The sequence below is a fragment of the Myxocyprinus asiaticus genome, chromosome 47 (genome assembly GCF_019703515.2).
Source record: "Myxocyprinus asiaticus isolate MX2 ecotype Aquarium Trade chromosome 47, UBuf_Myxa_2, whole genome shotgun sequence".
In the NCBI taxonomy this organism is placed as follows: domain Eukaryota; kingdom Metazoa; phylum Chordata; class Actinopteri; order Cypriniformes; family Catostomidae; genus Myxocyprinus; species Myxocyprinus asiaticus.
In genome coordinates this window covers 9,968,298-9,994,651 of record NC_059390.1, presented here as the reverse complement: position 1 = coordinate 9,994,651, position 26,354 = coordinate 9,968,298, and the positions used below count along the sequence as shown (strand labels likewise).

General features: G+C 36.7%; 1 protein-coding gene across 1 annotated transcript; it reads right to left on the bottom strand.

Annotated features, from left to right (window-relative positions):
- Positions 1-4,768: 4,768 nt before the first annotated feature.
- LOC127436807 (inhibitor of growth protein 3-like) lies at positions 4,769-23,092 on the bottom strand. The gene is made up of 12 exons (XM_051691205.1): positions 22,946-23,092; positions 22,741-22,812; positions 21,828-21,928; positions 18,969-19,034; positions 18,635-18,731; positions 16,812-16,883; positions 16,554-16,670; positions 15,951-16,111; positions 15,280-15,470; positions 14,653-14,839; positions 6,689-6,727; positions 4,769-5,752 (listed from the first exon to the last, which is right to left on the bottom strand). The coding sequence occupies exons 1-12, from the start codon at positions 22,971-22,973 to the stop codon at positions 5,636-5,638; spliced, it is 1,248 nt and encodes a 415-aa protein (XP_051547165.1). The 5' UTR covers positions 22,974-23,092; the 3' UTR covers positions 4,769-5,635.
- Positions 23,093-26,354: the final 3,262 nt, after the last annotated feature.

Genomic DNA, 26,354 nt, shown 5'->3' with positions numbered 1-26,354 from the left:
TAATGTGCATAAAATATAAAATAAATGGAATAAAAAAGTTTTAGTCTGTTCATATTTTCAAATGTAAAGTAAAAAAAATAATCAAAAAAAACACTTTAATAGACAGTTCTATGTTAAGATGGTGTTGCACTCAAGCTTCATAATAACAGTGATACCACAGTGTTTCACATTCATTACAGTTGTATGTAGAGTTGTACAATGCATGTACATTGCTTAATATGAGAAACCCTGTTCCGGTTGCTGTCCTGTTCCGGTTGCTGCCGGCACTCTGAACGAGCGTTTGTAGCTTGTTAGCCTGCTTAGCATTGCTTATTCTTATATGTTCATCATTTTACCCTTTGCCATTTTACTGCGTGCTTTGGGTTTTTCCAATTTTTTACTGTTTCAACTGCGTGTATTTTACAGCGTGTACCCGTTTTCTCTTTTTTTCCCGCTTGTCTACATCTCACTTCTCAACTGCATGCATTCGTTTCTTCACTGTGTTTTACACCGTTTATTGCATCAATCTCAAACATCTGCTGATTAGGAACCACATCGATCTCAAACCCTTGCCACTCAAGAACAACCATAACAACAACAATAAACAATTGCGGTAAGTCATGGCATCTGCTTATGTTATTTCTTCCTGCATAGCATGCCATATATTTACTATAGCTTCTTCTGTCAACAGTGAGGGATTCACATGTGATAAATGTAAGGAATTAGTCAGGCTTACAGGGAAGGTAAATGAGTTAGAGGCATGCATCCGAATGCTAGTGGTCAGTGAGAGAGAGAAGCTGGTAGATACCGTTTCGGATGCGGGTAGTACAGCGAGCAACACACACATTTTGGTTCCGGATGTAGAGCCCCCACAGCAGGGCGTTTGAATGACGTCTCGGCGGCATACTCGCTCAGCAAAGCGACACCACTCTCCCGTTCCTGTTAGGGTTTCCAATCGATTCTCCCACTCAGAATCATGTTGAAAGAGCCTTAATAACTGGTGATTATATTGTAAGGAACATGGAAATAAAGACTCCAGCCACCATTGTTAAATGCATTTCCAGGGCTCGTTCGTCTGACATCAGATCAAATTTACAATTGCTGGCTAATGCTAAACGTAGATTTTCTAAAACTGTTATTCATGTTGGCACTAACAATGTCCGGCTTCGCCAGTCTGAGATCACTAAAGATAATGTTAAAGAGGTGTGTGAACTTGCAAAAACTATGTCAGACACTGTAAAATGCTCTGGCCCCCTCCCTGCTCATCGTGGCGATGAGGTTTATAGTAGATTAGTGTCACTGAACGGCTGGATGTCTGAGTAGTGTCCGGAGAATAGCATAGGATTTATAGACAATTGGAAGAATTTTTTGGGTAGACCTGACCTGCTAAAGAGAGACTGACTCCATCCCTCCAGGGAAGGTGCCACTCTAGTAATTTGGCTTATAGTCTTAACAGTGAGTATTTGACTAACTGGGGCCCAGGTCAGGAAGCAGACAAACTGGTTAATCCGAACATCTGCTAGCTGCCTTGAGACATCACACAGGTCACATAAACTACAACACATAGTGACTGTATCACCTAGATATCATATAGAGAACTGTGTCTGTTCCCTGAACTACCAAACACAAAACTCTCACTAAATCATTTAGAAAAAATTTGATTAAGGTCAAACTTGAAAAAAAATAAATAAAAAAAAAATAATTGAAGATAAACATCATATAAAGGTAGGGCTACTAAACATTAGTTCTCTTTCTACCTAAACACTAATTGTAAATTAAATGATTACAGATCATAGTTTGAATGTGCTCTGTTTGACTGAAACCTGGCTTAAACCGGATGAATATAGTAGTTTAAATGAATCTACTCCCCCAGGTTATTGTTATAAACATGAGTTTCGTCTGAAGGGTCGAGGAGGAGATATTGCTACAATTTACAGTCAAGATTTTGGTGTTACTCAGAGGATAGGATATATCTCACATACTCAGTAAGCCAAAAAGTCTAGAAGCACTTGATGTAATAACAGAAAATATAAATGCAGTCTTCTCTAGCACTCTTGATAGTGTCACCCCCCTTTGATTAAAGAAAATTCAAGAAAAAAGCCCCACACCATGGTACAATGATCACATTCATGCTCTCAAGAGAGCAGCTCGGAAAATAGAGCACAAGTGGAAGAATATAAAATTAGAGGTATTTTGTGGTGCATGGAAGGATAGTGTCTGTAGCTACAGACAGGCACTAAAATCTTCCAGGTCAGCATATTTTAGCAAAGTCATAGAAAATAACCACAACAATCCTAGGTGTTTATTCAGTACTGTGGCTAAATTGGATAGGAATAAAGCATCGACTGAACCAGATATTCCGTCGCAGCACAATAGTAATGATAATCAGAAATCAAATTGAAACTATGCAATCAACTGTCACAGCACAGACACTTGGCACAGTGTCTCATAATTTTCCTCACAAGTAAATTCAATCCTTCGCTGTCATAGGTCATGAAGAGCTAATAAAACGTATCAAAAAATAAAAAACCACAACATGAATGTTAGATCCAATACCAACTAAGCTCTTAAAAGAGGTATCCCCTTTAATCTCATAACCTCTTCTTAATAGTATTAACTCCTTTCTATCCTTAGGACATGTCCCATGAAACTTTAAACTGGCAGTTATCAACCCATTTATTAAGTAGCCACAGCTTGATCCTGGAGAATTGGAGAATTACAGACCAATTTCAAATCTACCATTTATGTCGAAAATACTAGAAAAGGTAGTGTCCTCCCAACCATGTTCATTTCTACAGAGAAATGGTATATATGAACAATTTCAGTCAGGATTTAGGCCCCATCACAGTACAGAGACTGCACTTATCAGAGTTACAAATGACTTGCTCTTATCAACTGATCGCAGCTGTATTTCTCTTCTTGTGCTTTTAGATCTTAGTGCTGCCTTAAACACGATAGATCATGACATTCTCTTGAACAGGCTGGAGAATTATGTTGGCATTAGTGGACTTGCATTAGCATGGTTTAGGTCCTATTTATCAGACATCTACCACTTTGTATGTGCAAACAAGGAATTGTCAGTTCAAACGTTAAGAATGGAGTGCCACAGGGATCAGTTTTAGGGCCTCTGCTTTTCTCCTTATATATGCTACCCCTGGGAGATATTATCAGGAATCATGGAATAAGTTTCCACTGTTATGCTGATGATACCCAACTTTATATGTCTTCTAAACCCAACGAAAATTCACAATTCTCCAAATTAGCAGAATGGTATCAATGAAATCAAAGACTGGATGTCCTGAAATTTCCTTCTACTCAATTCCAACAAAACAGAGGTACTAATTATTGGACCAAAAACCTCTAAAATTAAGCCGCTAAAATATAATTTGACTCTCGATGGATGTACTGTTACGTCGTCATCTACAGCGAAGAACTTGTGTGTTATATTTGATACCAATCTGTCCTTTGAAAATCAAAGTTCCAGTGTTTTTAGAACAGCATTCTTCCACCTCAGAAATATTGCTACGTTACGACACATGCTCTCTATTGCTGTTGCAGAAAAACTAATTCATGAGTTCATGACCTCAAGACTAGATTATTGTAATGCATTACTGGGAAGATGTACTGCAAGTTCAATAAATAAAATGCAATTGGTTAAAAACGCAGCTGCCAGAATGCTGACTAGAACCAAGAAATATGATCATATTAGCCCAATTTTTATTGTCGTTACACTGGCTACCTGTTAAATTTTGTATTTAAAAAAAAACAATTCTGTTAACTACATGCAAAGCTTTGAATGGTCTAGCTCCACAGTACTTAAGTGACCTTCTGACACGTTATATTCCATTACGTTCATTACGATCACAAAATTCTGGCTTGTTAATACCAAGATTATCAAAATCCACAAAAGGAGGTAGATCCTTTTCCTATTTGGCTCCTAAACTATGGAATAGTCTCCCTAACACTGTTCTGGACGCAGACACACTCACTGAGTTTAAGTCTAGACTAAAGACTCATCTATTTAGCCAGGCATACACCTAATTTATCCATCAACTCATAATTAGTCTGCTTTAGATAGGTTTGCAGGAACTAGAAACATCTATAATGATCTATAACTCTGAATAAAATGTAATGGCATCTACGCTAATATTATTCTATTTGTTTCCATGTCTCAACCTCGGGATTCATTTCCCGAGGTTACCAGAGCAGGCCAGATCCAGCTCTGTTCCTACTTGGTGTCGGACGGAGTTGTTTAAATTATAATTTTTACAGTTATTTATAGGGTTTGTTGATATTACATCATCATGGCAATGAAGTTGTAACACTGGCTATAACTTAACACAGAAAAGGATAGTAAGAGATTTGATCACACTTTTGTTTATGTCTCGTGGCTATAATTTTGAAAAAGTTAGTACTTTAACTTTCAAAAATTGGCCCACATTCACCTCTACTGCATGTGCCTCACTGAAACCCAGAATTTTGCTTTTTTTAAAGCAAAGGAGGGGCAAATCGAAATTATTTTTCATGGTAATCAACATTATGCAACGAATGCTGTTGACTGAGCTAAACTTGTATTGAACCCGGAATATTCCTTTACCTACCTAAACCCCCCGCCCCCGAACATACAGTAGTTCCTACACCCTTACTAAAAGCAGAGAGTACTGATTGTTCTTGAAAATAATATTTTTTGTGGTTCAACCCACTAAATTTCAACATTTGAAAAACACAGTTAACTTCAATCGACACAGTTTTGGTTTCAGCATTTACAACGTCCTTAGAGACAGCGAGTACCAAAAGTTCTTGATCATTTTATTGTTTTTTTTTCTCTCCACATCTTTCCAAACTTTGCATCACCACTTCAGTGCAGTACAGGCTAGAGAGACAGACACACAAACATACACACAGGTCACAGTTGTTCAATTTTCCTATTGTACATCTTAAGAGCTCCTTGCTAAAATTAAGAAACTTTTGATCCTGTAAGCGGAGCACAATACATCACCTATCAATTACACACAAATAATCCAGTGAAAGTTTTCACTAGTGACCAACATGAACTGTAGGATTCAGTGATGATAATCACTGCTGCCATCATCATCATCGGTTCATATCAGCATCCTGTAAGATTTGTCAGAGCTCCAACTGAATGTCTCAAATGTTTTGTAGTCCATCAGACAGTTCAGGACTACAATTCTCAGTCTACATCATGTCAATCCATTCTCTGCCAGTATGGATTAGCAGGAGCTGCCAAATGCGAGAGGTGTCGTCGTCACGCATGGCAAGCCGAGGAATGTCTTGAATGTTAAAATACACGGGCCTTCCAAAGAAAAAATTGGACGTCCCCTTCAATACAGATTAATGGAGATGAAGATGAAAAAAACAAAAACATGAGAAGTCTTGAGGGAAGTGTGTGCTTTTAGATGGATTCACAGAGTAAAACTCATGATGTGGGGTTGACTAACACACACCAGCCACAGCTTTCAGCCAAACACATCTCTCTCACACATATCCACAAACCCTGATTGCATGAAAATGTAACATGTACACTCTCAGTGAAGCTCTCTGCATCTTGGGAGAGAGTTTTTATGGAGTGCAGATGAGTCTTGGTGGATGGGGGCGGTAATTTCTGAGAGTTTGGTGGCAGTAATGATTTTGGAATTTATTTGTGCCGGCTTCCCCGCCTCTTCATAGCAGCTGTGCACTGTGGGCAGTACCACTTCCCTTTGGGTGCCTCGGTCAGGCCAACGCAGCCATAGTGGAACCATTCAATTGGACACTGAAAGGAAAGACAGGAAGAGAGTCAGAATCAAACTAATTTCACGTAGCCAGATATCTGACTAAAAAAACAAAAGACCTGGTCAACATTGCAGCTTTTTCTTGCCTAGAGCAGCCCACTTAGTCAGGAAGAGACAAACTGATCGACGTGTAAATTGATCAATCACGTTTTGTTTTCGTGTGTTGTTTAGGGATGGATTAACTTAAATGGATTATACTACAATCATAGACCAGTGTGAAAAAATTATAATAAAAAAATAAAACCACTAACTTAGTAAACTTTTTCAAATCAAGTGATCAGTGATTATTTCATCCTCAAAAGGCGTTTGATCAACCCGATACCTTGTAAGCACGACTTTGTTTCCAGCTGGACTGATATAAAAAGCCTTTGTGCTCTTCTTACTGGAATTTATGCAAGGCCAGCCAATCAGTTACTAGCTTGGCAGATCAAGAAAGTGCTTTTCAGTTTTGTGTGCAACATGCATCTCCTTTGCAGTCTCAGGCTAAGATTAAGATCAAACCAATCATTTCCTCTATCTACAGTATGCTTACTCTTACAGATTTACATGACTTCAGCAATCAAAAAAATGACCATTAGATAACAGACTGAGACTAATTTGAACTGAAAACATCCTCTGTTTATCCATTCTGGTGATGTGCTTGCCCTTGAAGCGGCCAGAAAATGAAATTTACAGAAACAGCTGTCAGCATACTTGATTTTTCTCTTTCTGGAACACTAGCCCAATAACACTGATTACTATTTCTAATAGAGAAGAGGTTTGCTCTTATCACTAGACATCATCTTAGCTTGCCCGAGGGTCTAGTTGTAAGTGCATGGAGAGCACAAGAGCATTCAGAGCCCAGTAAGAGAGAGCTAGTGTCTGTTCTTTGAAGAAGAACATGGCTGTGTGTCTCTGGAGATGATGAGGTGACTTACATCTTGGTTATCACAGCCGACCATTTCTCCGTATGACACCTGCGCACACACACACAAGAGAGAGAGAGAGAGCTTTAGAGATAAACACACACACACACACCTGCAGCAGAGGCACGCATACACACGCCTGCGAACAAAGATTCTTAGCGATTTTTGTCTTTGATGTCTACTTGAAGACACACACACACACACACACGTTTCTATTTTTGATACACAAAAGCAATATTACTTAAGAGGATATAAGACAAATGTATTCGGGGAAGACAATTCTTTTGCACGCATACAAAAAAATTGCACACGTACATGCACACAATTCATCTGTAAACCAGCATGAGGATTGAAGTGATCCACCTCACCTCTCTGAAGAGCTTTTTCATTTTAATTTATGATCCTGTGTTAGAACTGGGGGTGGATCAAAACTCTAAGTATTTTTAAAACCTGCCGTGGTTGTTTTTGTTTCTATGCAATGAAACTGAGGCAGTTAAAATACTAGAGAAAAACATTTAAATATAAAAGTTGTCATTGACAAATATGGTTGTCCGAGATGATAAAAATTAGAAATATTCTAAAACATGTTCTAAAACGAGTTAAATCATGTCAAGTTCAAAATATAATCTGTGTGTCCACGTTGGTTTCATACATTTTTGAACAACATTTTCAAAAAAATATTTAATGACTTTAAAAATGTCATGTGGCATTACAAAAGTTATTAAAATATCCTTGCAATCAAAATCCTTGTACCATGAATACATAAGATTGTACACAAATTTATCTTTAATTTCAAAAAGTAAAAAACATTTTTAGTCAAGAATATCAAGAAGTGCTCCCAGGGTTCTTCCAAATGGCCTGTACAAAATGTGCTTTTTCATGAAAATGTCAAAATATCTGATTTTTTTTTTTTTTTACAATTTCACATACCATCTAGAGCAGGGGTTTTCAAACTTTCTCAGCCCAGGACCCAAATATGATATTTTGTGTTTACCTTGGACCCACACTTACAAAACTACTAAATTTAAAAGCTGTATTTGCTATATCCATTAATTTACTCACTTTTTTATAACTAAAACATTTCTGATTTAGAAAGACTCTATCGAAAATAATTATTCTTCCACACTCAAAAAACATATTAACTGAAATTAAACATTTGAACAGCACACAAACATGCACACTAGAACCCGACCGATATGGGATTTTTGAGACCGATACTGATTTTAGAGGGGGACAATTCACCGATTACCGATATGGTGACCGATATAGTTAATTTTTGAGCTGGAATGAAAACAGACCTTTTCTATGTGGATTGTGCACCGATTTTGCACCGATATAACTATGCAAAGGTACTCAGAAGGCTGCTTTCTTAAACAAATATTTTTATCAAAGAACATTTGACATTATTATTATACATTGTCAACAAATTCTAGAAATGAACAGAGAAAATAAAGAATAAATAAAAATATGATAAATAGCTTAATAAACATCAGTACTGTTAGTATGTCAATTGCTGATCATTTAAATATAGAATAAATAAAATAAAAATCAGTATTGTATGTTTAGTATCAGTCAGTTGCTGACCATTTAAATAAAGAATAAATACAAATATAATAAAAATCAGTACTGTATGTTTACTATAAGTCAATTGCTGACCATTTAAATAAAGAATAAATAAAAATATAATAAATAGCTAAATACAAATCAGTACTGTATGTTTACTATAAGTCAATGGCTGACCATTTAAATAAAGAATAAATAAAAAGACAATAAATAGCTAAATAAACATCAGAGGCCAGTTGCACCATCTATATGTACGTTACAACTTAGCCTAGTTGTGGTGTAAATGGGCACTAAGTCACAATTTACGCTCTACTAAATATTAAAGCGTTGCACCATTAAATTTATGTAGGACGTAACCCTACGTTTAAACTAAATATATACAGAAGCCTCCGACCAGGAGTAACTGATGGAATAAAAAAAAAAAACGACTCATTTAATGACATAAATGAGCTCAGATTTTGCTTGACAGGCATCAGTCCTTTCGACATATATGGTGGTGTCTATTTACACTCATTTACATTTATGAGAGAGAAAATAGTTTTTTTTACTTTTAAGCGGCTCTTCAGCATGAAACTGATCTAACGGTGCCGTTTCTAGGGTGCGTCGCCTGGTGTCAAGTTTCAACACATTCAAAATATATATATATATATATATATAGGATATTAAAATGAATAAATGTCTGTTTTTCCAGCCTGTTGTATTAGTATGCATCACCCCTCATTTATTTTAGATACAGTTCCTATATATTATTATTTACACTGGGCAAATATACTATTTATTAAATCTACTTTTATTACATATCCTATTTTAATGTCTGGAAAACCAGACTTTTAAATATTACATTTTATAAATGCAACGACTGGCATTGTTCGGTTGAAGGGCGTACCAAACTGCGAGTCCTGAAAAAAACAGTTTGCTGAATATGTTTACACGCTGACACGGTATGAAAGTAGCTACGTGATTAGCTAGTTAGCTGTAAGCTCACTGCTACGGAGAGTAAAAGATGGACTTTATTTACTTTCCAGCATTGTGTCTCACCAACTAGGTAACAGCGAAGCGTGAAATCAACATTCACCACACACAATCCACCACTGCACTGTTGTCTGCTGAGCTGCAAATAGATGCTCTGATGTTTACCCTTCAATCTGCTACATTACTGACTGCACTGACAAACAATAGCTGGCTGACAGCAAACAGATGTGATAAATATGGGTGACATGGTTGTCAGGGACAGGGTTAACGTTATATTAGTTATATAAAATGATAGGGTCATTTTTTTTATTAACTTTCCAGTATGTATTTCACAAACTAGTTAGCAATTTAATGAGAAGAGACCGCTCAAATCCACACTGTTTAACTCCGCCCTGTCTGCAGAGCCACGTCAGCTCAGAGTCAGCTCTGTAAACAATGGAGTCGGAGCGCGCTCTGCTGGACAAACTACACTATGACACCAATTCTAAAGTATTGTTTTCTGCATTATATGTTCTGAAAATTTTTTATCATATCAGTGCATATCCGTAAAATATATGCGATACTGATAATATCGGCCGACCGATATATCGGTTGGGCACTAATGCACACTTTCAAATTGTGGAAAAACAAACAAACAGATATATTATATATATATATATATATATATATATATTAGCACTCTGGAAAAAATTAAGAGACCACTGCAAAATTATCAGTTTCTCTGGATTTACTATTCATAGGTATGTGTTTGAGTAAAATGAACATTTTTGGTTTATTCTATTAAAGTACTGACAACATTTCTCCGAAATTCCAAATAAAAATATTGTCATTTAGAGCATTTATTTGCAGAAAATGAAAACTAGTCAAAAAAACAAAAAAGATACAGTTTTCAGTCCTCGAATAATGCAAAGAAAACAAGTTCATATTCATTTTTAAACACAATACTGTTTTAACTTAGAAAGTGTTCAGAAATCAATATTTGGTGGAATAACCCTGATTTTCAATCACAGCTTTCATGCGTCTTGGCATGCTCTCGACCAGTCTTTCACATTGCTGTTGGGTGACTTTATGCCACTCCTGGCACAAAAATTCAAGCAGCTCAGCTTTTTTTGATGGCTTGTGGCCATCCAACTTCCTTTTGATCACATTCCAGAGGTTTTCAATGGGGTTCAGGTCTGGGGATTGGGCTGGCCATGACAGGGTCTTGATCCAGTGGTCCTCCATCCACACCTTGATTGACCTGCCTGTGTGGCATGGAGCATTGTCCTGCTGGAAAAACCAATCCTCACAGTTGGGGAACATTGTGAGAGCAGAAGGAAGAAAGTTTTCTTCCAGGATAACCTTGTACGTGGCTTGATTCATGTGTCCTTCACAAAGATGAATCTGCCTGATTCAAGCCTTGCTGAAGCACCCCAAGATCATCAACGATCCTCCATCAAACTTCACAGTGGGTGTGAGACACTGTGGCTTGAAGGCCTCTCCAGGCCTCCGTCTAACCATTAGACAACCAGGTGGAGGGTCTGTGATGATCTGGGGGTGCTTGAGCAATTTATTTGAAATTTGGGAGAAATGTTGTCAGTACTTTATAGATTTAACCAAAAATGTTAATTTTACTCAAACACATACCTATAAATAGTAAGTCCAGAGAAACTAATAATTTTGCAGTGGTCTATTTTTTTCCAGAGTTCGCTATATATATATATACACACACACACACACACACACACACACACACAGTTGAAGTCAGAAGTTTACATACACCTTAGCCAAATACATTTAAACGTTACGTTTTTCACAATTCCTTACATTTAATTGTAGAAAACATTCCCTGTTTTAGGTCAGTTAGGATCACTACTTTATTTTAAGAATGTGAAATGTCAGAATAATAGTAGAGATAATGATTTATTTCAGCTTTTATTTCTTTCATCTCATTCCCAGTGGGTCAGAAGTTTACATACAATTTGTTAGTATTTGGTAGCTTTGCATTTAAATTGTTTAACTTGGGTCAAATGTTTTGGGTATCCTTCCACAAGCTTCTCACAATAAGTTGCTGGAATTTTGGCCCATTCCTCCAAACAGAACTGGTGTAACTGATTCAGGTTTGTATGCCTCTTTGCTCGCACACGCTTTTTCAGTTCTGCCCACAAATTTTCTATTGGATTGAGGTCAGGGCTTTGTGATGGCCACTCCAATACCTTGACTTAATGTCCTTAAGCCATTTTGTCACAACTTTGGAGGTATGCTTGGGGTCATTGTCCATTTGGAAGACCCATTTGCGACTGAGTTTTAACTTCCTGGCTGATGTCTTGAGATGTTGCTTCAATATATCCACATAATCTTCCTTCCTCATGATGCCATTTATTTTGTGAAGTGCACCAGACCCTCCTGCAGCAAAGCACCTCCACAACATGATGCTGCCACCCCCATGCTTCACGGCTGGGATGGTGTTCTTTGGCTTGCAAGCCTCACCCTTTTTCCTCCAAACATAACGATGGTCATTATGGCCAAACAGTTAAATTATTGTTTCATTTGACCAGAGGACATTTCTCCAAAAAGTAAGATCTTTGTCCCCATGTGCACTTGCAAACTGTAGTCTGGCTTTTTTATGGCGGTTTTGGAGCAGTGGCTTCTTCCTTGCTTTTGGCAAGTTCTTAGTCAGGTAAAGATGTTATCAATCACAGGTGATACCATACGAATTTTAAGTTTTCAACAATAGAGCAACAATAATTGCTCTAACTATGATACTTGGCAGAAACTATGATTACTATGGCAAAAGGTCCTTAAATTTGTGATTAAGAGTTTTAGCAGCACAGATACGATTAATAAATTAGTGTCAAACTGACCACTATTCGCCATACTGATGTCTTTCCTGACATCAAACTCGTGAGCTTGTAGATTTCAATTTGAGAATGTGTACAATAAATAACTGTGCAAGCAAGTCATCCACATTATGCAAGTAAACATTTATTTTAGTTTTGTTCAGTTTATTGTAGGTTTGTGCGGTATAGCGGTACTAATGAAATATCGTAATACCCAAAAAATTGAAATGGTATGATATCACCATGTTGTTAATTTCAGTACCATATTGAAGTATGCTGCCATTAGCAAAATGTAATGTAATTTCAGTTTGGAGATGAAATCAAAGACCATTTGAAAATAATAATCAAAAAACCTCTATATCGCCAAGTGTGATCATTAAACAGCAGAAGGATGTCATTTAATAAAATAATATACATTCACATGCGCTGCGCACCACAGTATAAGAGGCGCCTCTCTGCCCTGTCATCATCTCAACACACGCACGCACGCACGCAAGCACACACACACACACACACACACCGCAACACAAACTACTAATGCTTGATTTTCATGCAGTGTGTCCAATAGTAGTCACAGATCAGTGTCTTTAGTGTACAAATGGCTGTGAACTCTCAAATGAACTCTTTCTCTATTGCAGCTTGGAGATTTCAGCTCACGAGTTGCGGGAAGCTTGATATAATGAACCCTATACAAGAAGAATTTCAAAGATCTTTCCAAATAAAAGTCCCGCTGAAATAAGAGCTCTATTCAACTGATTGTGTGAAATGGAAGACATCACGACAGAAAACAAATTACTACTGTATAAAAGTGTAATATTCAAAGCAGTCGCAATAATACTCAGTACAATAAAATAATATTAAATGGTTATATTATTATTATTATTATTATCTGTATGCAATATCACATAAGCAAGTGTACTGAATATCAGCTTGTGATTCAGCCATGGCAGCCTTTTGCCTCATGTAATCAGATTGTTTTCATTTAATGTTTTCATTAATACTGTAAAGCTCTGTTGTACATCTTTTTTCTTTTTAACCAAACTTTTATATATATATATATATATATATATATAGTTGAAAAGTATTATATTTCATTTGATTAAAGCTGTACAGTATGTATTTGATTAAACACAATTTGATCATAACATTTAATAAAAAAATTTACCATGGAATCCAGAAAAATTAAAACAGAAAAAGGCATAATTTGTATCTATAAGACTTTATGCAGTTCTTTTTGTCAATAATGTATACTTTCTTCAAAAATCTGAAGTTTTTTAATTTGTTGCATAAGTATAGAGTTAGTATCGATACCGATGTACCAGGGCTGGTATCGTACTGAAGCCAAAATTTTGGTATTGGAGCAACCCTAGTCTGTTGTGTGTCCAAAGATGAGATCCAGGCACCTCATTTTCATTTCATATCTCTCTTAAAGAGACAGTACCAATTTAGTGTTTATTACACATATCAATGTAAATCGCACAAGTGCATATAAACAATCATGCTACAAAATGTAGTAATGTAATAAGTGTAATAAATGTGTAAATGCATAAATATTTAATAAGGCACAATCAAAAAAGAAAACCAAGTAAATATTAAAGAATTTAACAAATAGGCTTGTGCCACATCTTTCAAAAGGTTTGATAAAAATGTTTGTTTTGTTTTTTTGATATAGTAGCACTTAAATTATAAGCTAATATAATTATTAAAATTAGTAGGTTCAACCTTGTGAGTAATTTGCTAAAAATGTGTCTGAAATTTCAAATAATGACAACAGCTTGTATAATTAAAAATGCAATTTCATGACATCATATAAATTGATAGAATGTGAAATTTGTACATAAGCTAAATTGTGATTAAACTGATAAAAAGCGAAATATGAAAATAAAATGTACAATCTTGCATACTATATTGTGTGAAATCATATACATGAAAACTATATGTTAAAATGCCCCCTTCTCGGTTTGCTTAATATCTTTTTCAGTTGCATTACGCTTACATGTTCTCAAAATCTGGCGAGTAAAAACACAAATTTATGAGCCAATGGTGATTCTTTCAAGGGTTGCTTTCCATGTATTCAGGATTGAACTATGAAAAAAATGTATCGCATAACACACAACAGTACAGAGCGATTGTTTGTAAGCGTCTTGCTTGTCCCACTTTGATAGTCAATACTCACAAATTTCTGCTATTTTAATCAATTCTTAACTATTTTCCTGACTTACTTGAACTTGTTTTCGTCCTGTTCTGAATTTCCGCTACTTTTTCTCGAGCTGCGAGTGCTGTTCCGTGAGGAGACATTGTCTTTTATTGTGTAAAAGAGACTAAGTACTTTGAACTTGCCCACATTAAGCATTAACGGTCTATACAAAACCGACACAAATGAAATCAAGGAATTTTTCATCTTTCTGTTTGGCGAGTATACACGGTAACTACCGTGTCGTAAAAATGTCAAACATAATGACAGCGCATATGCCTCTGATAAAGCAAGCAGGAAGGACTCAACTTTATATGAGCAACATGGCTCAGCAAACAACAAGCAGCAATAATTATTAGCATCAAATTAGTAACCAGACTTTAAGAATTCACAATGGTACTTGAGAGGGAAAGACAAAGAAAGCATACCTGGTTACAGATACAGTATCGGGGTTCATTGGGGTCATATGTCCAGTCCACCTGGCTGCTGGTGTCCGTCTCTGTGACGGTGGTCTGAACCAGTTCATGAGCCAATGCCGAGGACGATGAGCAGGATGACAGGGAGGAAGAAGAGGAGGATGAAGAGGACTGGTGGTTGGAAGACTTTGTGTTTCCTCTATAAAAGTAAATGCCAGAGTGAGACTTGGTTTAATAAAAATCATAGATGCATATGAAATGAGTCAAGAAAAGAACTTTGCGCTTGTATTTTATTTTTGTACATAAAATGAGCCATTAGAAAATAAATTGTAAAAAAGAATGAAAACAAGACTACGCTAGACAAAACCAAACACCACAGACACGTGTGTGTCTGAGAGGGCTCATCCAGGAGCCTATTGAGGAAGGGGGCCTCAGCATACTTTCAAGGGGGGCAGCAAGACAACTTAAAATTCTTTGAAAGAAGTTATAATAAAATAATTTATTAAATGCTAACAACAGATAAACATCAAGATCGGTCTTTGCAAAACAGCAAAATTTAGTCTTTGACATTAATGGGGGATTTGGCGACAAAAAGGTTGAGAACCACTGATCTAAAGGGAGTAAGAGTGTGTATCTTACTTGGTCTTGCGTCCCGTGCGGGAGTCCGTGCTGTTGCTGGACGTGAGGGGCTGTGTGAGTGTGTTAGCCAGTGCAGAAGACGTGTAACCACTGGAATCCCTGCTCAGAGCAAAGTCCCGCCCCAAGAAATCATTGTTCTTAACGGCCTCGTAACTGGCCTTGAGACTGGACGTTCTCCTGCCCTCTTTCATCTGAAACACACAAAGATATCACAGGTCACACCTTTACAGCAGTAATGATCTTTCATTTATACACTGACTGATTCAATCACTTTAAACCCCCAGGAAGTGTGTAGATGCTTTTAAAAGTATCATTACCATGCCAAGAAAAAAAAACACATTATATAAGCTGAAGAAAACAACAAACACAGTCGCTGATGGAAAAGCGTCTCGCTGGACCAAAATGAAAAAAAAAGAAAAAAAAAAGAAAAAGCTTTTAATGAAAAATCCAAAATGATAGCACAGTCGATGTGATTTCCCTCACGACATCATAGGATATCACAAGGGCCTCTGTGAAGTGAACTCTGAAATTAACATGAGCTGAGTGCCAGGCAATCTGACAGAAAGATAACGAAAAATATTTAAAAAGGCTAAAAACAGTTGAAACAGGAAGTGAGGAGGGGTGTACAAATAGATCTAGAATTAGAGTGGAAGGGGGGTTGGTGGTTTTACCTGTGCGGTGGCTTGCACTGCCTGGGCTGCTGCCATGGAAATAGCCCCCGCCCCTACGGCAGGCACAGCAGGAAGTGGGCTCAGGTTGTATGAGGAAAGAGACTGGGAGGAGTTTACGTTAAAGACGCTGTTAGAGGATGATGTGCTGTTTACTCTGCAGCCTGAAACACGCACAGGATCACATTTATTTCATTTATTAGTCATACAGCGCAAAACATTCTTATTATTATGATTTAATTGCACTAGTCAGTAAATTATAAGACCACATTACCAATACATATACTTTTAATATCAATTCTGCAGTGTACAATATATTTAGTGGTATCAGTGCTTTCTACAGATGCATATGTAATCTATGTATTTCTGTTTGCACACTAGTCACAAGCCAGGCCATAACCAATGATATTAAGGGCTGAGATTTTGATTTTAACACATTCAAGTTGTTAGACAAGAAACAAAGTATGGTAATATCAGGTTTATATTAAGATGTGACGTGTGTGTTTTTATAAATACAACTCATAAGAGCAAGTGAGAATACACGTTTTGTACCTGATATGCTCTAGAGCATAAATTAACGAGTGTGTGCGCGCGTGTGCTTTTTACCTGGTGTGTTTTCTTTAGAGGCATCTGATGTGAGTGTGGAGAGCAGGGCCTCTGATTTAAACTTCTTTTCTGGTACGTGTTCAGTCGTGTGGTGGGCTGGTGTGCTGTACTTCCTCTCTGTCAACAAAAACACACATGAAACAGGTCAGAGGAGAGGGACAGCGAGTTTGGGGATGGAGAGAGAGAGAGAGAGAGAGAGAGAGAGAGAGAGAGAGAGAGAGAAAAGAATGATTGCAAGGGCTTGGAGGCAGGGCTTACTCTCAACAGTTGTGTGTGAGTGGACATGGTGGTTATTGACAGGCTGGGAGGGGCTGTCCATCTCCAGTGATCCTGAAAAGGGTCAAACTGACATTACAAACAGCTTCAGAAATGAAATCAGCACAAAGTCTGAATTGCACAGAAGAGTTTATTTAAGCTTAAGACAAAATTGCTTCATTCTCTTTTTATTACAAGGCATTGTAAGATTTGATTAGGGGTTTGCAGCGAAGCCATTATCTGTATCTGTTCCTATTGAAAAAATGATCTGTATCTGTATTCAGATAGAACCGGATATGGGCAGAGTATAAACCGGAAGTGTCCAAACTAAATCAAACGCCCATTTTTAAATGTTACTCTATCACATTTATAGTTTCTATAAATACAATATGCCCTGTACATGCCTATTCATAATAGTAGCCTAATATAAATAATAATTATTATTATGCTATTATTTAAATTATTTTCTTTTTTTTTTTTTTACCAGATGAAGCTGAATATGTGATCTATGTTAACTGTGTAATATGTTAACTGTGGTTTCTATTCATATTTATGACATTAGTATCTGATGAAACAGAATTTTCTTTCATCTGTGCATGTCCAGTATAACAACATTATTCTTGAGGCACAAGGTGTAGTGTTTTCCATGGTTTTCCTATGTAAACATGCACTGGACGAACGTCCTTGACTGCTGCACCACATCTCACTGTTTCTTCCATGTCTCACGCAGGACCGGCACATTTTTTAGACACTATGTCAAGTTAATAAGAACAAAAACGTATGTCGAGACACCTGCATTCGGTTTCATTCATTGTGCTGCGTCTAGATTGTTTTTAGTGCAGGTGTCACAAAGATTTAACATTTTGAACAAGTTCAGGTTGCAAAGAGGTGACTGTTACAATGTTTAATATTATTCCAGATTATTCTGCACCAAGCAAAGTTTCAGCGCTTGATAAGCGGCAATGTTTTTTTCCCCCTTCTGCTCTAGTGTGCTGAGGGGCCGCCGTACCTTGTATGTTTTGTTACAGTTCTGTTACGAATGTTGCTTATGATGCTTTAAAAAATTACAGTGTTTTGCAGCATGATGAACAATACACTGCAGCATCAGAATATAAGCAGAATATTTTGCAAGTGATAAAGAAGCTAAAATTTGAGACCAGAAACGCTTCATGAAACTGTAAAGGTAAAAATACAATCAAACTAACCGCTTGTATTTAAGGAAGGTTGGGAGTATAATCAATTGTTTCCTGTACGGATCCTATGCGGCTGTCATGTGAAAAATGAACAAAAGACTCGGATCCGAAGACTCGGGAGGTGAACAAATCATTTCTGTTTCCTGTACCGATCCTATGGGTACCTATGCGGCTGTCACGTGCCAAATGAACAAAAGACTCATACCCGAAGACTCGGAAGGTGAACTAATAATTTCTGTTTCTTGTACAGAGCCTATACACATAGTCCCGCATCAAATGAATGAAAAAAAGAGCATGGATTTTGTGCATTACAAAATGAACGAATCACTCTCTGAGACTACTCGTTCTTTCGAGTCATATAAAAGATTCTTTCAAAATGAACGAATCGTTCATGAACGACCCATCACTAACTATGTGTCAAACAACTGTGAAATGTCAAGCACACATTTTGCAGTGAATATTAAATACAAATACAAGCATGAAAAGAAATGAAAAATCAATATAGCCTACAAAAGGGTGAGTTCATTATTCGTTTTAAGTCATTATCCGTGCCTTTCTGAATACGGTATTCAGCTTTGGGCACATCCCTTGTTTTTGTGTTTACTCTCGTGAAGTAAAGCCATTCAAACTCACGTCTCTCCAGGATCTCTGTGATGCCAGCATTATCCGCCTCCAGCTCCATTTTGAACTTCGCCAACTCCTGATCCAATTTCCGCAAATGACGATCAACCTAAACAGAGCCCCAAATACCACCACATGATCAATAAATAGTAGAATAGTAGATGTGCATGTACCATCATTAATGTTGGATCAAGTATATGAAAAGGCAGCAGTGTTTGTAATGTAAACAGTGGGAGTAAAGGCAGCTCTAACAGTCATCCTGCCATTCACTATTTGTGATTGGCTGCCACCTACAGTAGCAAATGATGTACTGCATCAAATCTTATCCTGTTATGGTTTTACTCACCAGATCATAAATTTGATTGGCTAACTGGACTTTTTCATCTGCATCTTCCAAAGCTTTATAATAATCCTGATGGAGAGAGAAAAGAGGGATGTTTTTCAAAAATACCCTGGTCGAGGAATGAAATAAGTTCCTTTTAGGGATGCACAGATGCCATTTTTTCTCGACAGTTCCGATACCTGAACTCTCTCAGTATTGGCCGATACCAATCCAATACCAGTATTGTTTTTGCTTAATTATTTTACAATATCTATGCCTCACTGTGTGGGAGTACTCTTTTTGTGTAAAGAAACAAAAACCTCTAACAACGAATTACTTCATTATAAAATAGAGGGGGAAAAACATTAAATAAAAATGTGTGTTGCCTATTAGGAAAACTTTTTTGTTCACTAGCCTGCTGGATACAGCAGCAAAATTAATAGTAATTCCAGTGAATGCCTTCTCTTTGCACATTTTTATTAACTTATTTCTGGACTTGTAAATACATTCACATTAACATTTTTTTGGTTAACTAGAGTTGTAATAGGATATCAGCCCAAATTCAACCGCATAGTTATTTTTTGGAACCCTGTAAACTTATTTCCGACAAAACAGAGGTACTAATTATTGGACCAAAAAACCTCTAAAAATAAGCCACTAAAATATAATTTGACTCTCGATGGATGTGCAGTTACATCATCTTCTACAGCGAAGAACTTAGGTGTTATATTTGATACCAATCTGTCCTTTGAAAATCAGATTTCCAAAGTTTGTAGAACAGCATTCTTCCACCTGAGAAATACAGCTAAATTACGACACATGCTCTCTGTTGCTGTTGCCGAAAAACTAATTCATGCGTTCATGACCTCAAGACTAGATTATTGTAATGCATTACTGGGAGGATGTCCAGCAAGTTCAATAAATAAACTTAAATTGGTTCAAAATGCAGCTGCCAGAGTGCTGACTAGAACCAAGAAATATGATCATATTAGCCCCATTTATCTTCATTACATTAGCTACCTGTTAAATTTCATATTAATTTAAAAATTCTGTTAACTACATGCAAAGCTTTGAATGGTCTAGCTCCACAGTACTTAAGTGACCTTCTGACACGCTGTATTCCATTACGTTCATTACGATCACAAAATTCTGGCTTGTTAATTCCAAGATTATCAAAATCCACAAAAGGAGGTAGATCCTTTTCCTATTTGGCTCCTAAACTATGGAATAGTCTCCCTAACACTGTTCTGGACGCAGACACACTCACTGAGTTTAAGTCTAGACTAAAGACTCATCTATTTAGCCAGGCATACACCTAATTATCCATCAACTCACAATTAGGCTGCTTTAGTTATGTCTGCTGGAACCAGTAACATCTATCATGATCTATAACTCTGCAATAAATGTAATGGCATCTATGCTAATATTATTCTATTTGTATCCCTGTCTCAACCTCGGGACTCCTATCCTGAGGTCAACAGAACTGGCTGGATCCAGCTCCATTCCTGCTTGGTGTCAGACTCCACTGCTACGTGTCGCTGTGTGATGATGACTAATAGCAGCCGGTGCCAGCCAAACATCACTTCAGTCTATTACGATGGACTTCAGAGGATGAATTGATGCCAACTCCAACCATAAGACATGGGATACTTCATATGCCATTGCCTGAACCTTGGATTTAGGATAGACCTCACTGAAATTACCGGCCGGTTTAACTGCGATGCACCTCATTGATCTCTGCCTGAATCACCTCGGTCTATTGATGGACTACACTCTTATAATGGAATACACAGACTATCAATTAATTGCCAACAAAAGTCTTCATCAGCCAACTAACAAAGGACAATGCATCTATGTGAACTTCTGCAGTTCATCCAGGATGAACTTCAAAGACATTAGTCATTAATCTTACAGTTCATACAAAATCTTTGTTTAAACACTGACCCTTAACACTTAGTTTAATAATTTTAAACCATGACTTGCACTATACATTCATGATGTTAGCCAGAGGGGAACTGGCCCCCACAGTGAGCCTGGTTTCTCCCAAGGTTATTTTTCTCCATTAACCAACATCTTATGGAGTTTTGTGTTCCTTGCCACAGTCGCCTTTGGCTTGCTCACTGGGGTTATAAATACAATTATTATTTAATTACTTATTTTTAAACACAATTCACATACATATTTTAGCAAACTACACAATGATGACACTAAGACTTTATAGATGTGTGTTGTGAAAGGTGCTATACAAATAAAAATGATGACTTAAATATTATTGTAATGTGTAAATTGTAATAATAATCATTACTCATTCAGTGAAGTGTGCTGCGCATGCAGACTGTATATTTACTTTTTAAATGCAGCCTTTTTTAATCAAAAAGCTACTGTATGTCTTCAAGAGTCTTTGAATAAAATGCACATGTCATATGGACTACTTTAATGGTGCTCTTATGATTCTTTTATGTCATTCTTTGAACATGACAGTAACGACCACAACTAAAACATGGCATCAGATTTGGATCGGGCTTGTCAAACCGATACTCTATTCTGTCTAAATCATTAGTATCAGAGCGAATACCGATCCACGTATTGGATTGGTGCATCCCTAGTTCCTTTGATCCCCAAGCAGGTGGCTGAGCAAGTGATCCTCCCAAAACCATGAATAAATTGTTCACTTTTACTTGGCTTAGGTTTGTGCCACTTACAATGAACAGACTTCTAACCCAATATCAAAAAGATACTAAGCTTTCTTAATATTTTATTACAATTATTCTATGACTTCTTATTATCTATTACAATTAATTAGTTACTCCTAACAATATAACTTATATTGTTATGGATTAACTGAGGTCTAGGGCAGTGTGAATGGAGTCATCTGTTCTTTACCTTTTTAATGATTTCCATCTGTTCTTCCCTCCATTCAGGTTTGTTCTTCTTAGCATTAGTAAAGAACTCATTAACCCGCTGCTCTAGCTGATCCATAGCATCTAAACAAAGGAAAAACAGAATTCAATAGCCCAGCATTCAGAAACGACAATAACACAGATGTGTAATGGCCTGGCTATGGTTGGCTATGGTGAAAGTCTATCTTCAGATCACTGACTCGCATCTCTTTAGGGATGCGATGGAGGTAGTAACTGAAAGGTTGCATGTTGAAACCCCACAAGGGATGAACCATGAACTATCAGAAATGTAGGCAAGGGATTTAAAGGTTAATCTCATTAAGAAATGTCTGGGGCATTTTTCACCCATTTTCATCAAAAGAAAAATAATGAATTAGCTATATTTTGCATAAACTCTACTTTAGTCGACAATTTTTTTTTATTTTTTATGACAATTTCATGGAAAAATCAATTCTGATGTTCTATGCTCCATGCAAAACCTATAAAAGGTAAAAAATATATATATATATATATATTAACATACAAAATAAGACTTTAACATGACCACTGTCATAATTCATGAAAGCTACTGGATCCGACAAATATCAGAAGGGGGCCTGACAACTTTTTCAACAAACTCCGTAGACAGTAGAAATACCGCATTTATTTAAGTAAACAACGCAACCCTGTCTCCAATCTTTCCTGATCAGAGTTACACTCATGCTGCAACTTTCGGTCTCATGCACTTCTCATCAGCATGCAACATCACACTCACTCGCCCTCCTCATTATGCATGCACATCACACTCCACACCATCACACCAAACACATCCCTGCTGTTATGAATGGCATTCTGTATTACACAAGGGTAAATGTGATGTTTAATGTCAGAAGAGTGAGTTTGGAGTGTATTCGTACTCTGCACTTGCAGGTCCATCTCTCTCATTTCCGTAAACCTGTCGCGGAGATCCATGGGAAGCTGCTCGATCACTGCCGGGGAGAAAAACAGAGCCGCGCGTTACTGGCTAACAGAGGCGACACGTTTACGCGCCTAAAACAGCCTCTCAGACCCCCCAAAAAACCTAATATGAACACGAACCATTAATAGACGTCTTATACTTACTTTCGAGGTAGTCCTCTAGGTACAGCATTCTGGCAGAGAGGGTTTTTCGAGCGTTTTAGGGAAAGGGTGTTCTTTGACAATATGGCGTCGCGGGCAGCGGAGAACTGAAGGGGAGAATAAAAACGTGTTGGTTGGGGGAGGGGTTTGCGTCAAAAGCGTGCGATCTGATTGGGCAAAGAGGGAGTCGCGCAGAAGACGGTTTATAGGAATTGTAGTTCTTTAAACGAGTACAGGTAGATTGAAACAACATAAATCGCAAATTGAGGGATGTTCGTTTATGAGCGGCGTACAATATGGCTTAAAATGCAGGAGTATATTACATGAAAAGTTTGCTTTTGCTAGGTATGACAGTTGGAATGAGCGAGACTAAGATTAAAATGAGTGACAGAAAGAGAATGAAAGATAAAAGCCTGATTTATTTATCAAATGCACAAAAATAAAGAGCAGTGGGGAGAAAAATACAACATATAGTGTAATATGTGCAATGCCAGGTAAAAACGTGTAAAGAAAAGTAACAATTATAATATAAAACAACTTAATATATATATATATATATATATATATATATATATATATATATATATATATATATATATATATATATATATATATATATATATTGTTGCATTTAATACTTAATGACCTTTTAATATACAATGCTCCTGCAAAATGTAACCTTTTATTGCTAACATAGAACAGTACAATACCATTTGGCATAATACAATGACATTGTTACAGTACATTTGTACAGCCAGATTAAAGGAAATAGTAACAATAAAGCACAGGTAAAGAAAAAAATTGAAACAAAGAAAAAGAGTGAAATGAACTCTATTAACTAGAGTTCAGTTAATAAAGGTCTAGTATTCAAATAGTGTTTTACTTCTTATTAAATGTGAAGAAATTTTTTTAATAATGAACAGAGCATGGAATTAGTGTGTTTATTTGGTATCATATTGTGTCAACTCTTTTCTTCAGATGAAAAAAATTATAATATATATTTTTATATGCTTTATATTTATGAGTCATTTTTATCAGAGACACAACCCTAGACTGTCCCAGTGCGTTGCATTTTAATTCAGCTTTGGCCTTAGGAGGGCAGCACTGACTCAATTTGGTATGTCAAGTGCCCTTAGATTCATTTCTCACGTTTGCTCTAGACACTTGTAATTTGGTGCTGTCTGTGTGAAAGAGGCTTTTATAAAACATACCACTGGAAAGTAGACTTTGGAAGACAATGTAACTGAACAGTCTTACATTGGAAGGGACCTCAGATTGACCCCTCATGATTACAGTAGACAGTTATGATTTGGTGCAGACATGGTGGAAGAGGCTTTATAAAACATTCAATTTAAATCTTTCCTTTCGAAGACAAAATTACCACACAGTCGTGGAGATGAAATGTTCTGCAAAGTGACATTGCACCTCAGCTCTCAATTTAGATCAAATAAAAATATGCTCGAGATCGTAAACAGGAAGCGTGGTTACTCTGTTGGCAGTTCCAGTGTGAAAGCAATATCTAGATGTCTTTTTTTATTTAGGTTTTATCTGAGTTTCCTGCTGCTTTATTTGCACACTCTCCTTGAATATCACAGACTATCTGTCAGTCAGCTGTTAGGATGCTCCAAATCTAACTAGGCAGACTGTAATGTATTTGCTTATTTATTCTTGCGCTGTTTATCCTAATGATTTTATTTCATTTATTTATTTTGCTATTATATATATATATATATATATATATATATATATATATATATATATATATATATATATCATGACATTACTGATGTAAAAAACAGCACCATCACTATTAGAAAAAAGTCATTTTTGATCAAATCTAGACAGGCCCCATTTCCAGCAGCCATCACTCCAACACCTTATCCTTGAGTAATCATGCTAAATTGCTAATTTGGTACTAGAAAATCACTTGCTATTATATCAAACACAGCTGAAAGCTATTTGGTTTGTTAAATGAAGCTTAACATTATCTTTGTGTTTGTTTTTGAGTTGCCACAGTATGCAATAGACTGGCATGTCTTAAGGTCAATATTAGGTCGAAAATGGCAAAAAAGAAACAGCTTTCTCTAGAAACTCATCAGTCAATCATTGTTTAGAGGAATGAAGGCTATACAATGCTTGAATTGCCAAAAATCTGAAGATTTCATACAGAAATGTACACTACAGTCTTCAAAGACAAAGGACAACTGGCTCTAACAAGGACAGAAAGAGATGTGGAAGGCCAGATGTACAACTAAACAAGAGGATAAGTACATCAGAGTCTCTAGTTTGAGAAATAGACGCCTCACATGTCCTCAGCTGACAGCTTCATTGAATTCTACCCGCTCAACACCAGTTTCATGTACAACAGTAAACAGAAGACTCAGGGGTGCAGGCCTAATGGGAAGAATTAGTCATTAGGTGCATGAGAAGTGCCCAACAAGACTGCCACATCTATGGCAAGTGCTACAGGAAGTGTGGGGTGAAATGTCACCTGAGTATCTGGACAAACCAACAGCTAGAATGCCAATGATCTGCAAAGCTGTCATTGCTGCACGTGGAGGATTTTATGATGAGAACTCTTTGAAGTAGTTTAAGAAGTTCTGAAATTTTTTTTTAAATTGTGATAGTAAGTTTTCACATTTTTAATGTCCTGACTATACATTGTGATCAGTTGAATGCCACTTTGGTGAATAAAAATACCAATTTCTTTCCATAAGAGCAAAATCTGTACATTATTCCAAACTTTTGGCCACCAGTGTATATACATACATACACTGTAGTGGTTAAATCCATGGGTCTGTTCCAAAACCTAGTGAGCTTCCTGCAGAGGCAGCACTTTAAGACATCATAGGTGCACTCCCGATGTGAAGTCTATTTCAAAAGGTAGGTATCTTAATTATGCTGCCTCTTAAGATTTCTCGTTTTGAAGAAAGTCATACACATCTGGAAATGCATGAGGGTGAGTAAATGTTGAAAGAATTAAAATTTTGGGGTAAACTACTCCTTTATGATGCTTTAAAAATATAATACCATCATAATGTGAATCTGAAAGACATATTTCAAGTGTTAGGCATGAGTAGAAACAAACTTCAGTATTGTTTCAGCATGCAAGACCTGGAAAGGAATAGTTCACCCAAAACTGAAAATTCTGTCATCATTTACTCACCCTCAAGTCATTTTCAAGAACAAATGATGTCTTTATTTCATATACAATTTACTTTAAATATAGTAAATGTTTTCAAGCTTGTGTATGGACATTTCCTCTAAAAATAAAGCTTGTGGTGATCAAAACTGCTTTAATAAGGCCACTGTATGAAATGACCACCAGATAGTCACACTTTACATTAATGTTTTCATATTATAACTACATACGTAAGTACACTCAGACATAAATAACATCTAATTATGTAAT

Excerpts from the sequence above, each read along its gene's own strand:
- LOC127436807 (XM_051691205.1), bottom strand. The coding sequence starts at position 22,973 with ATGCTGTACCTAGAGGACTACCTCGAAA. Across the intron at positions 19,035-21,827 it reads AGATGGAAATCATTAAAAAG|GATTATTATAAAGCTTTGGA; the intron begins GTAAAGAACAGA and ends TCTCTCCATCAG. Across the intron at positions 16,884-18,634 it reads CACAGAGATCCTGGAGAGAC|GATCACTGGAGATGGACAGC; the intron begins GTGAGTTTGAAT and ends GACCCTTTTCAG.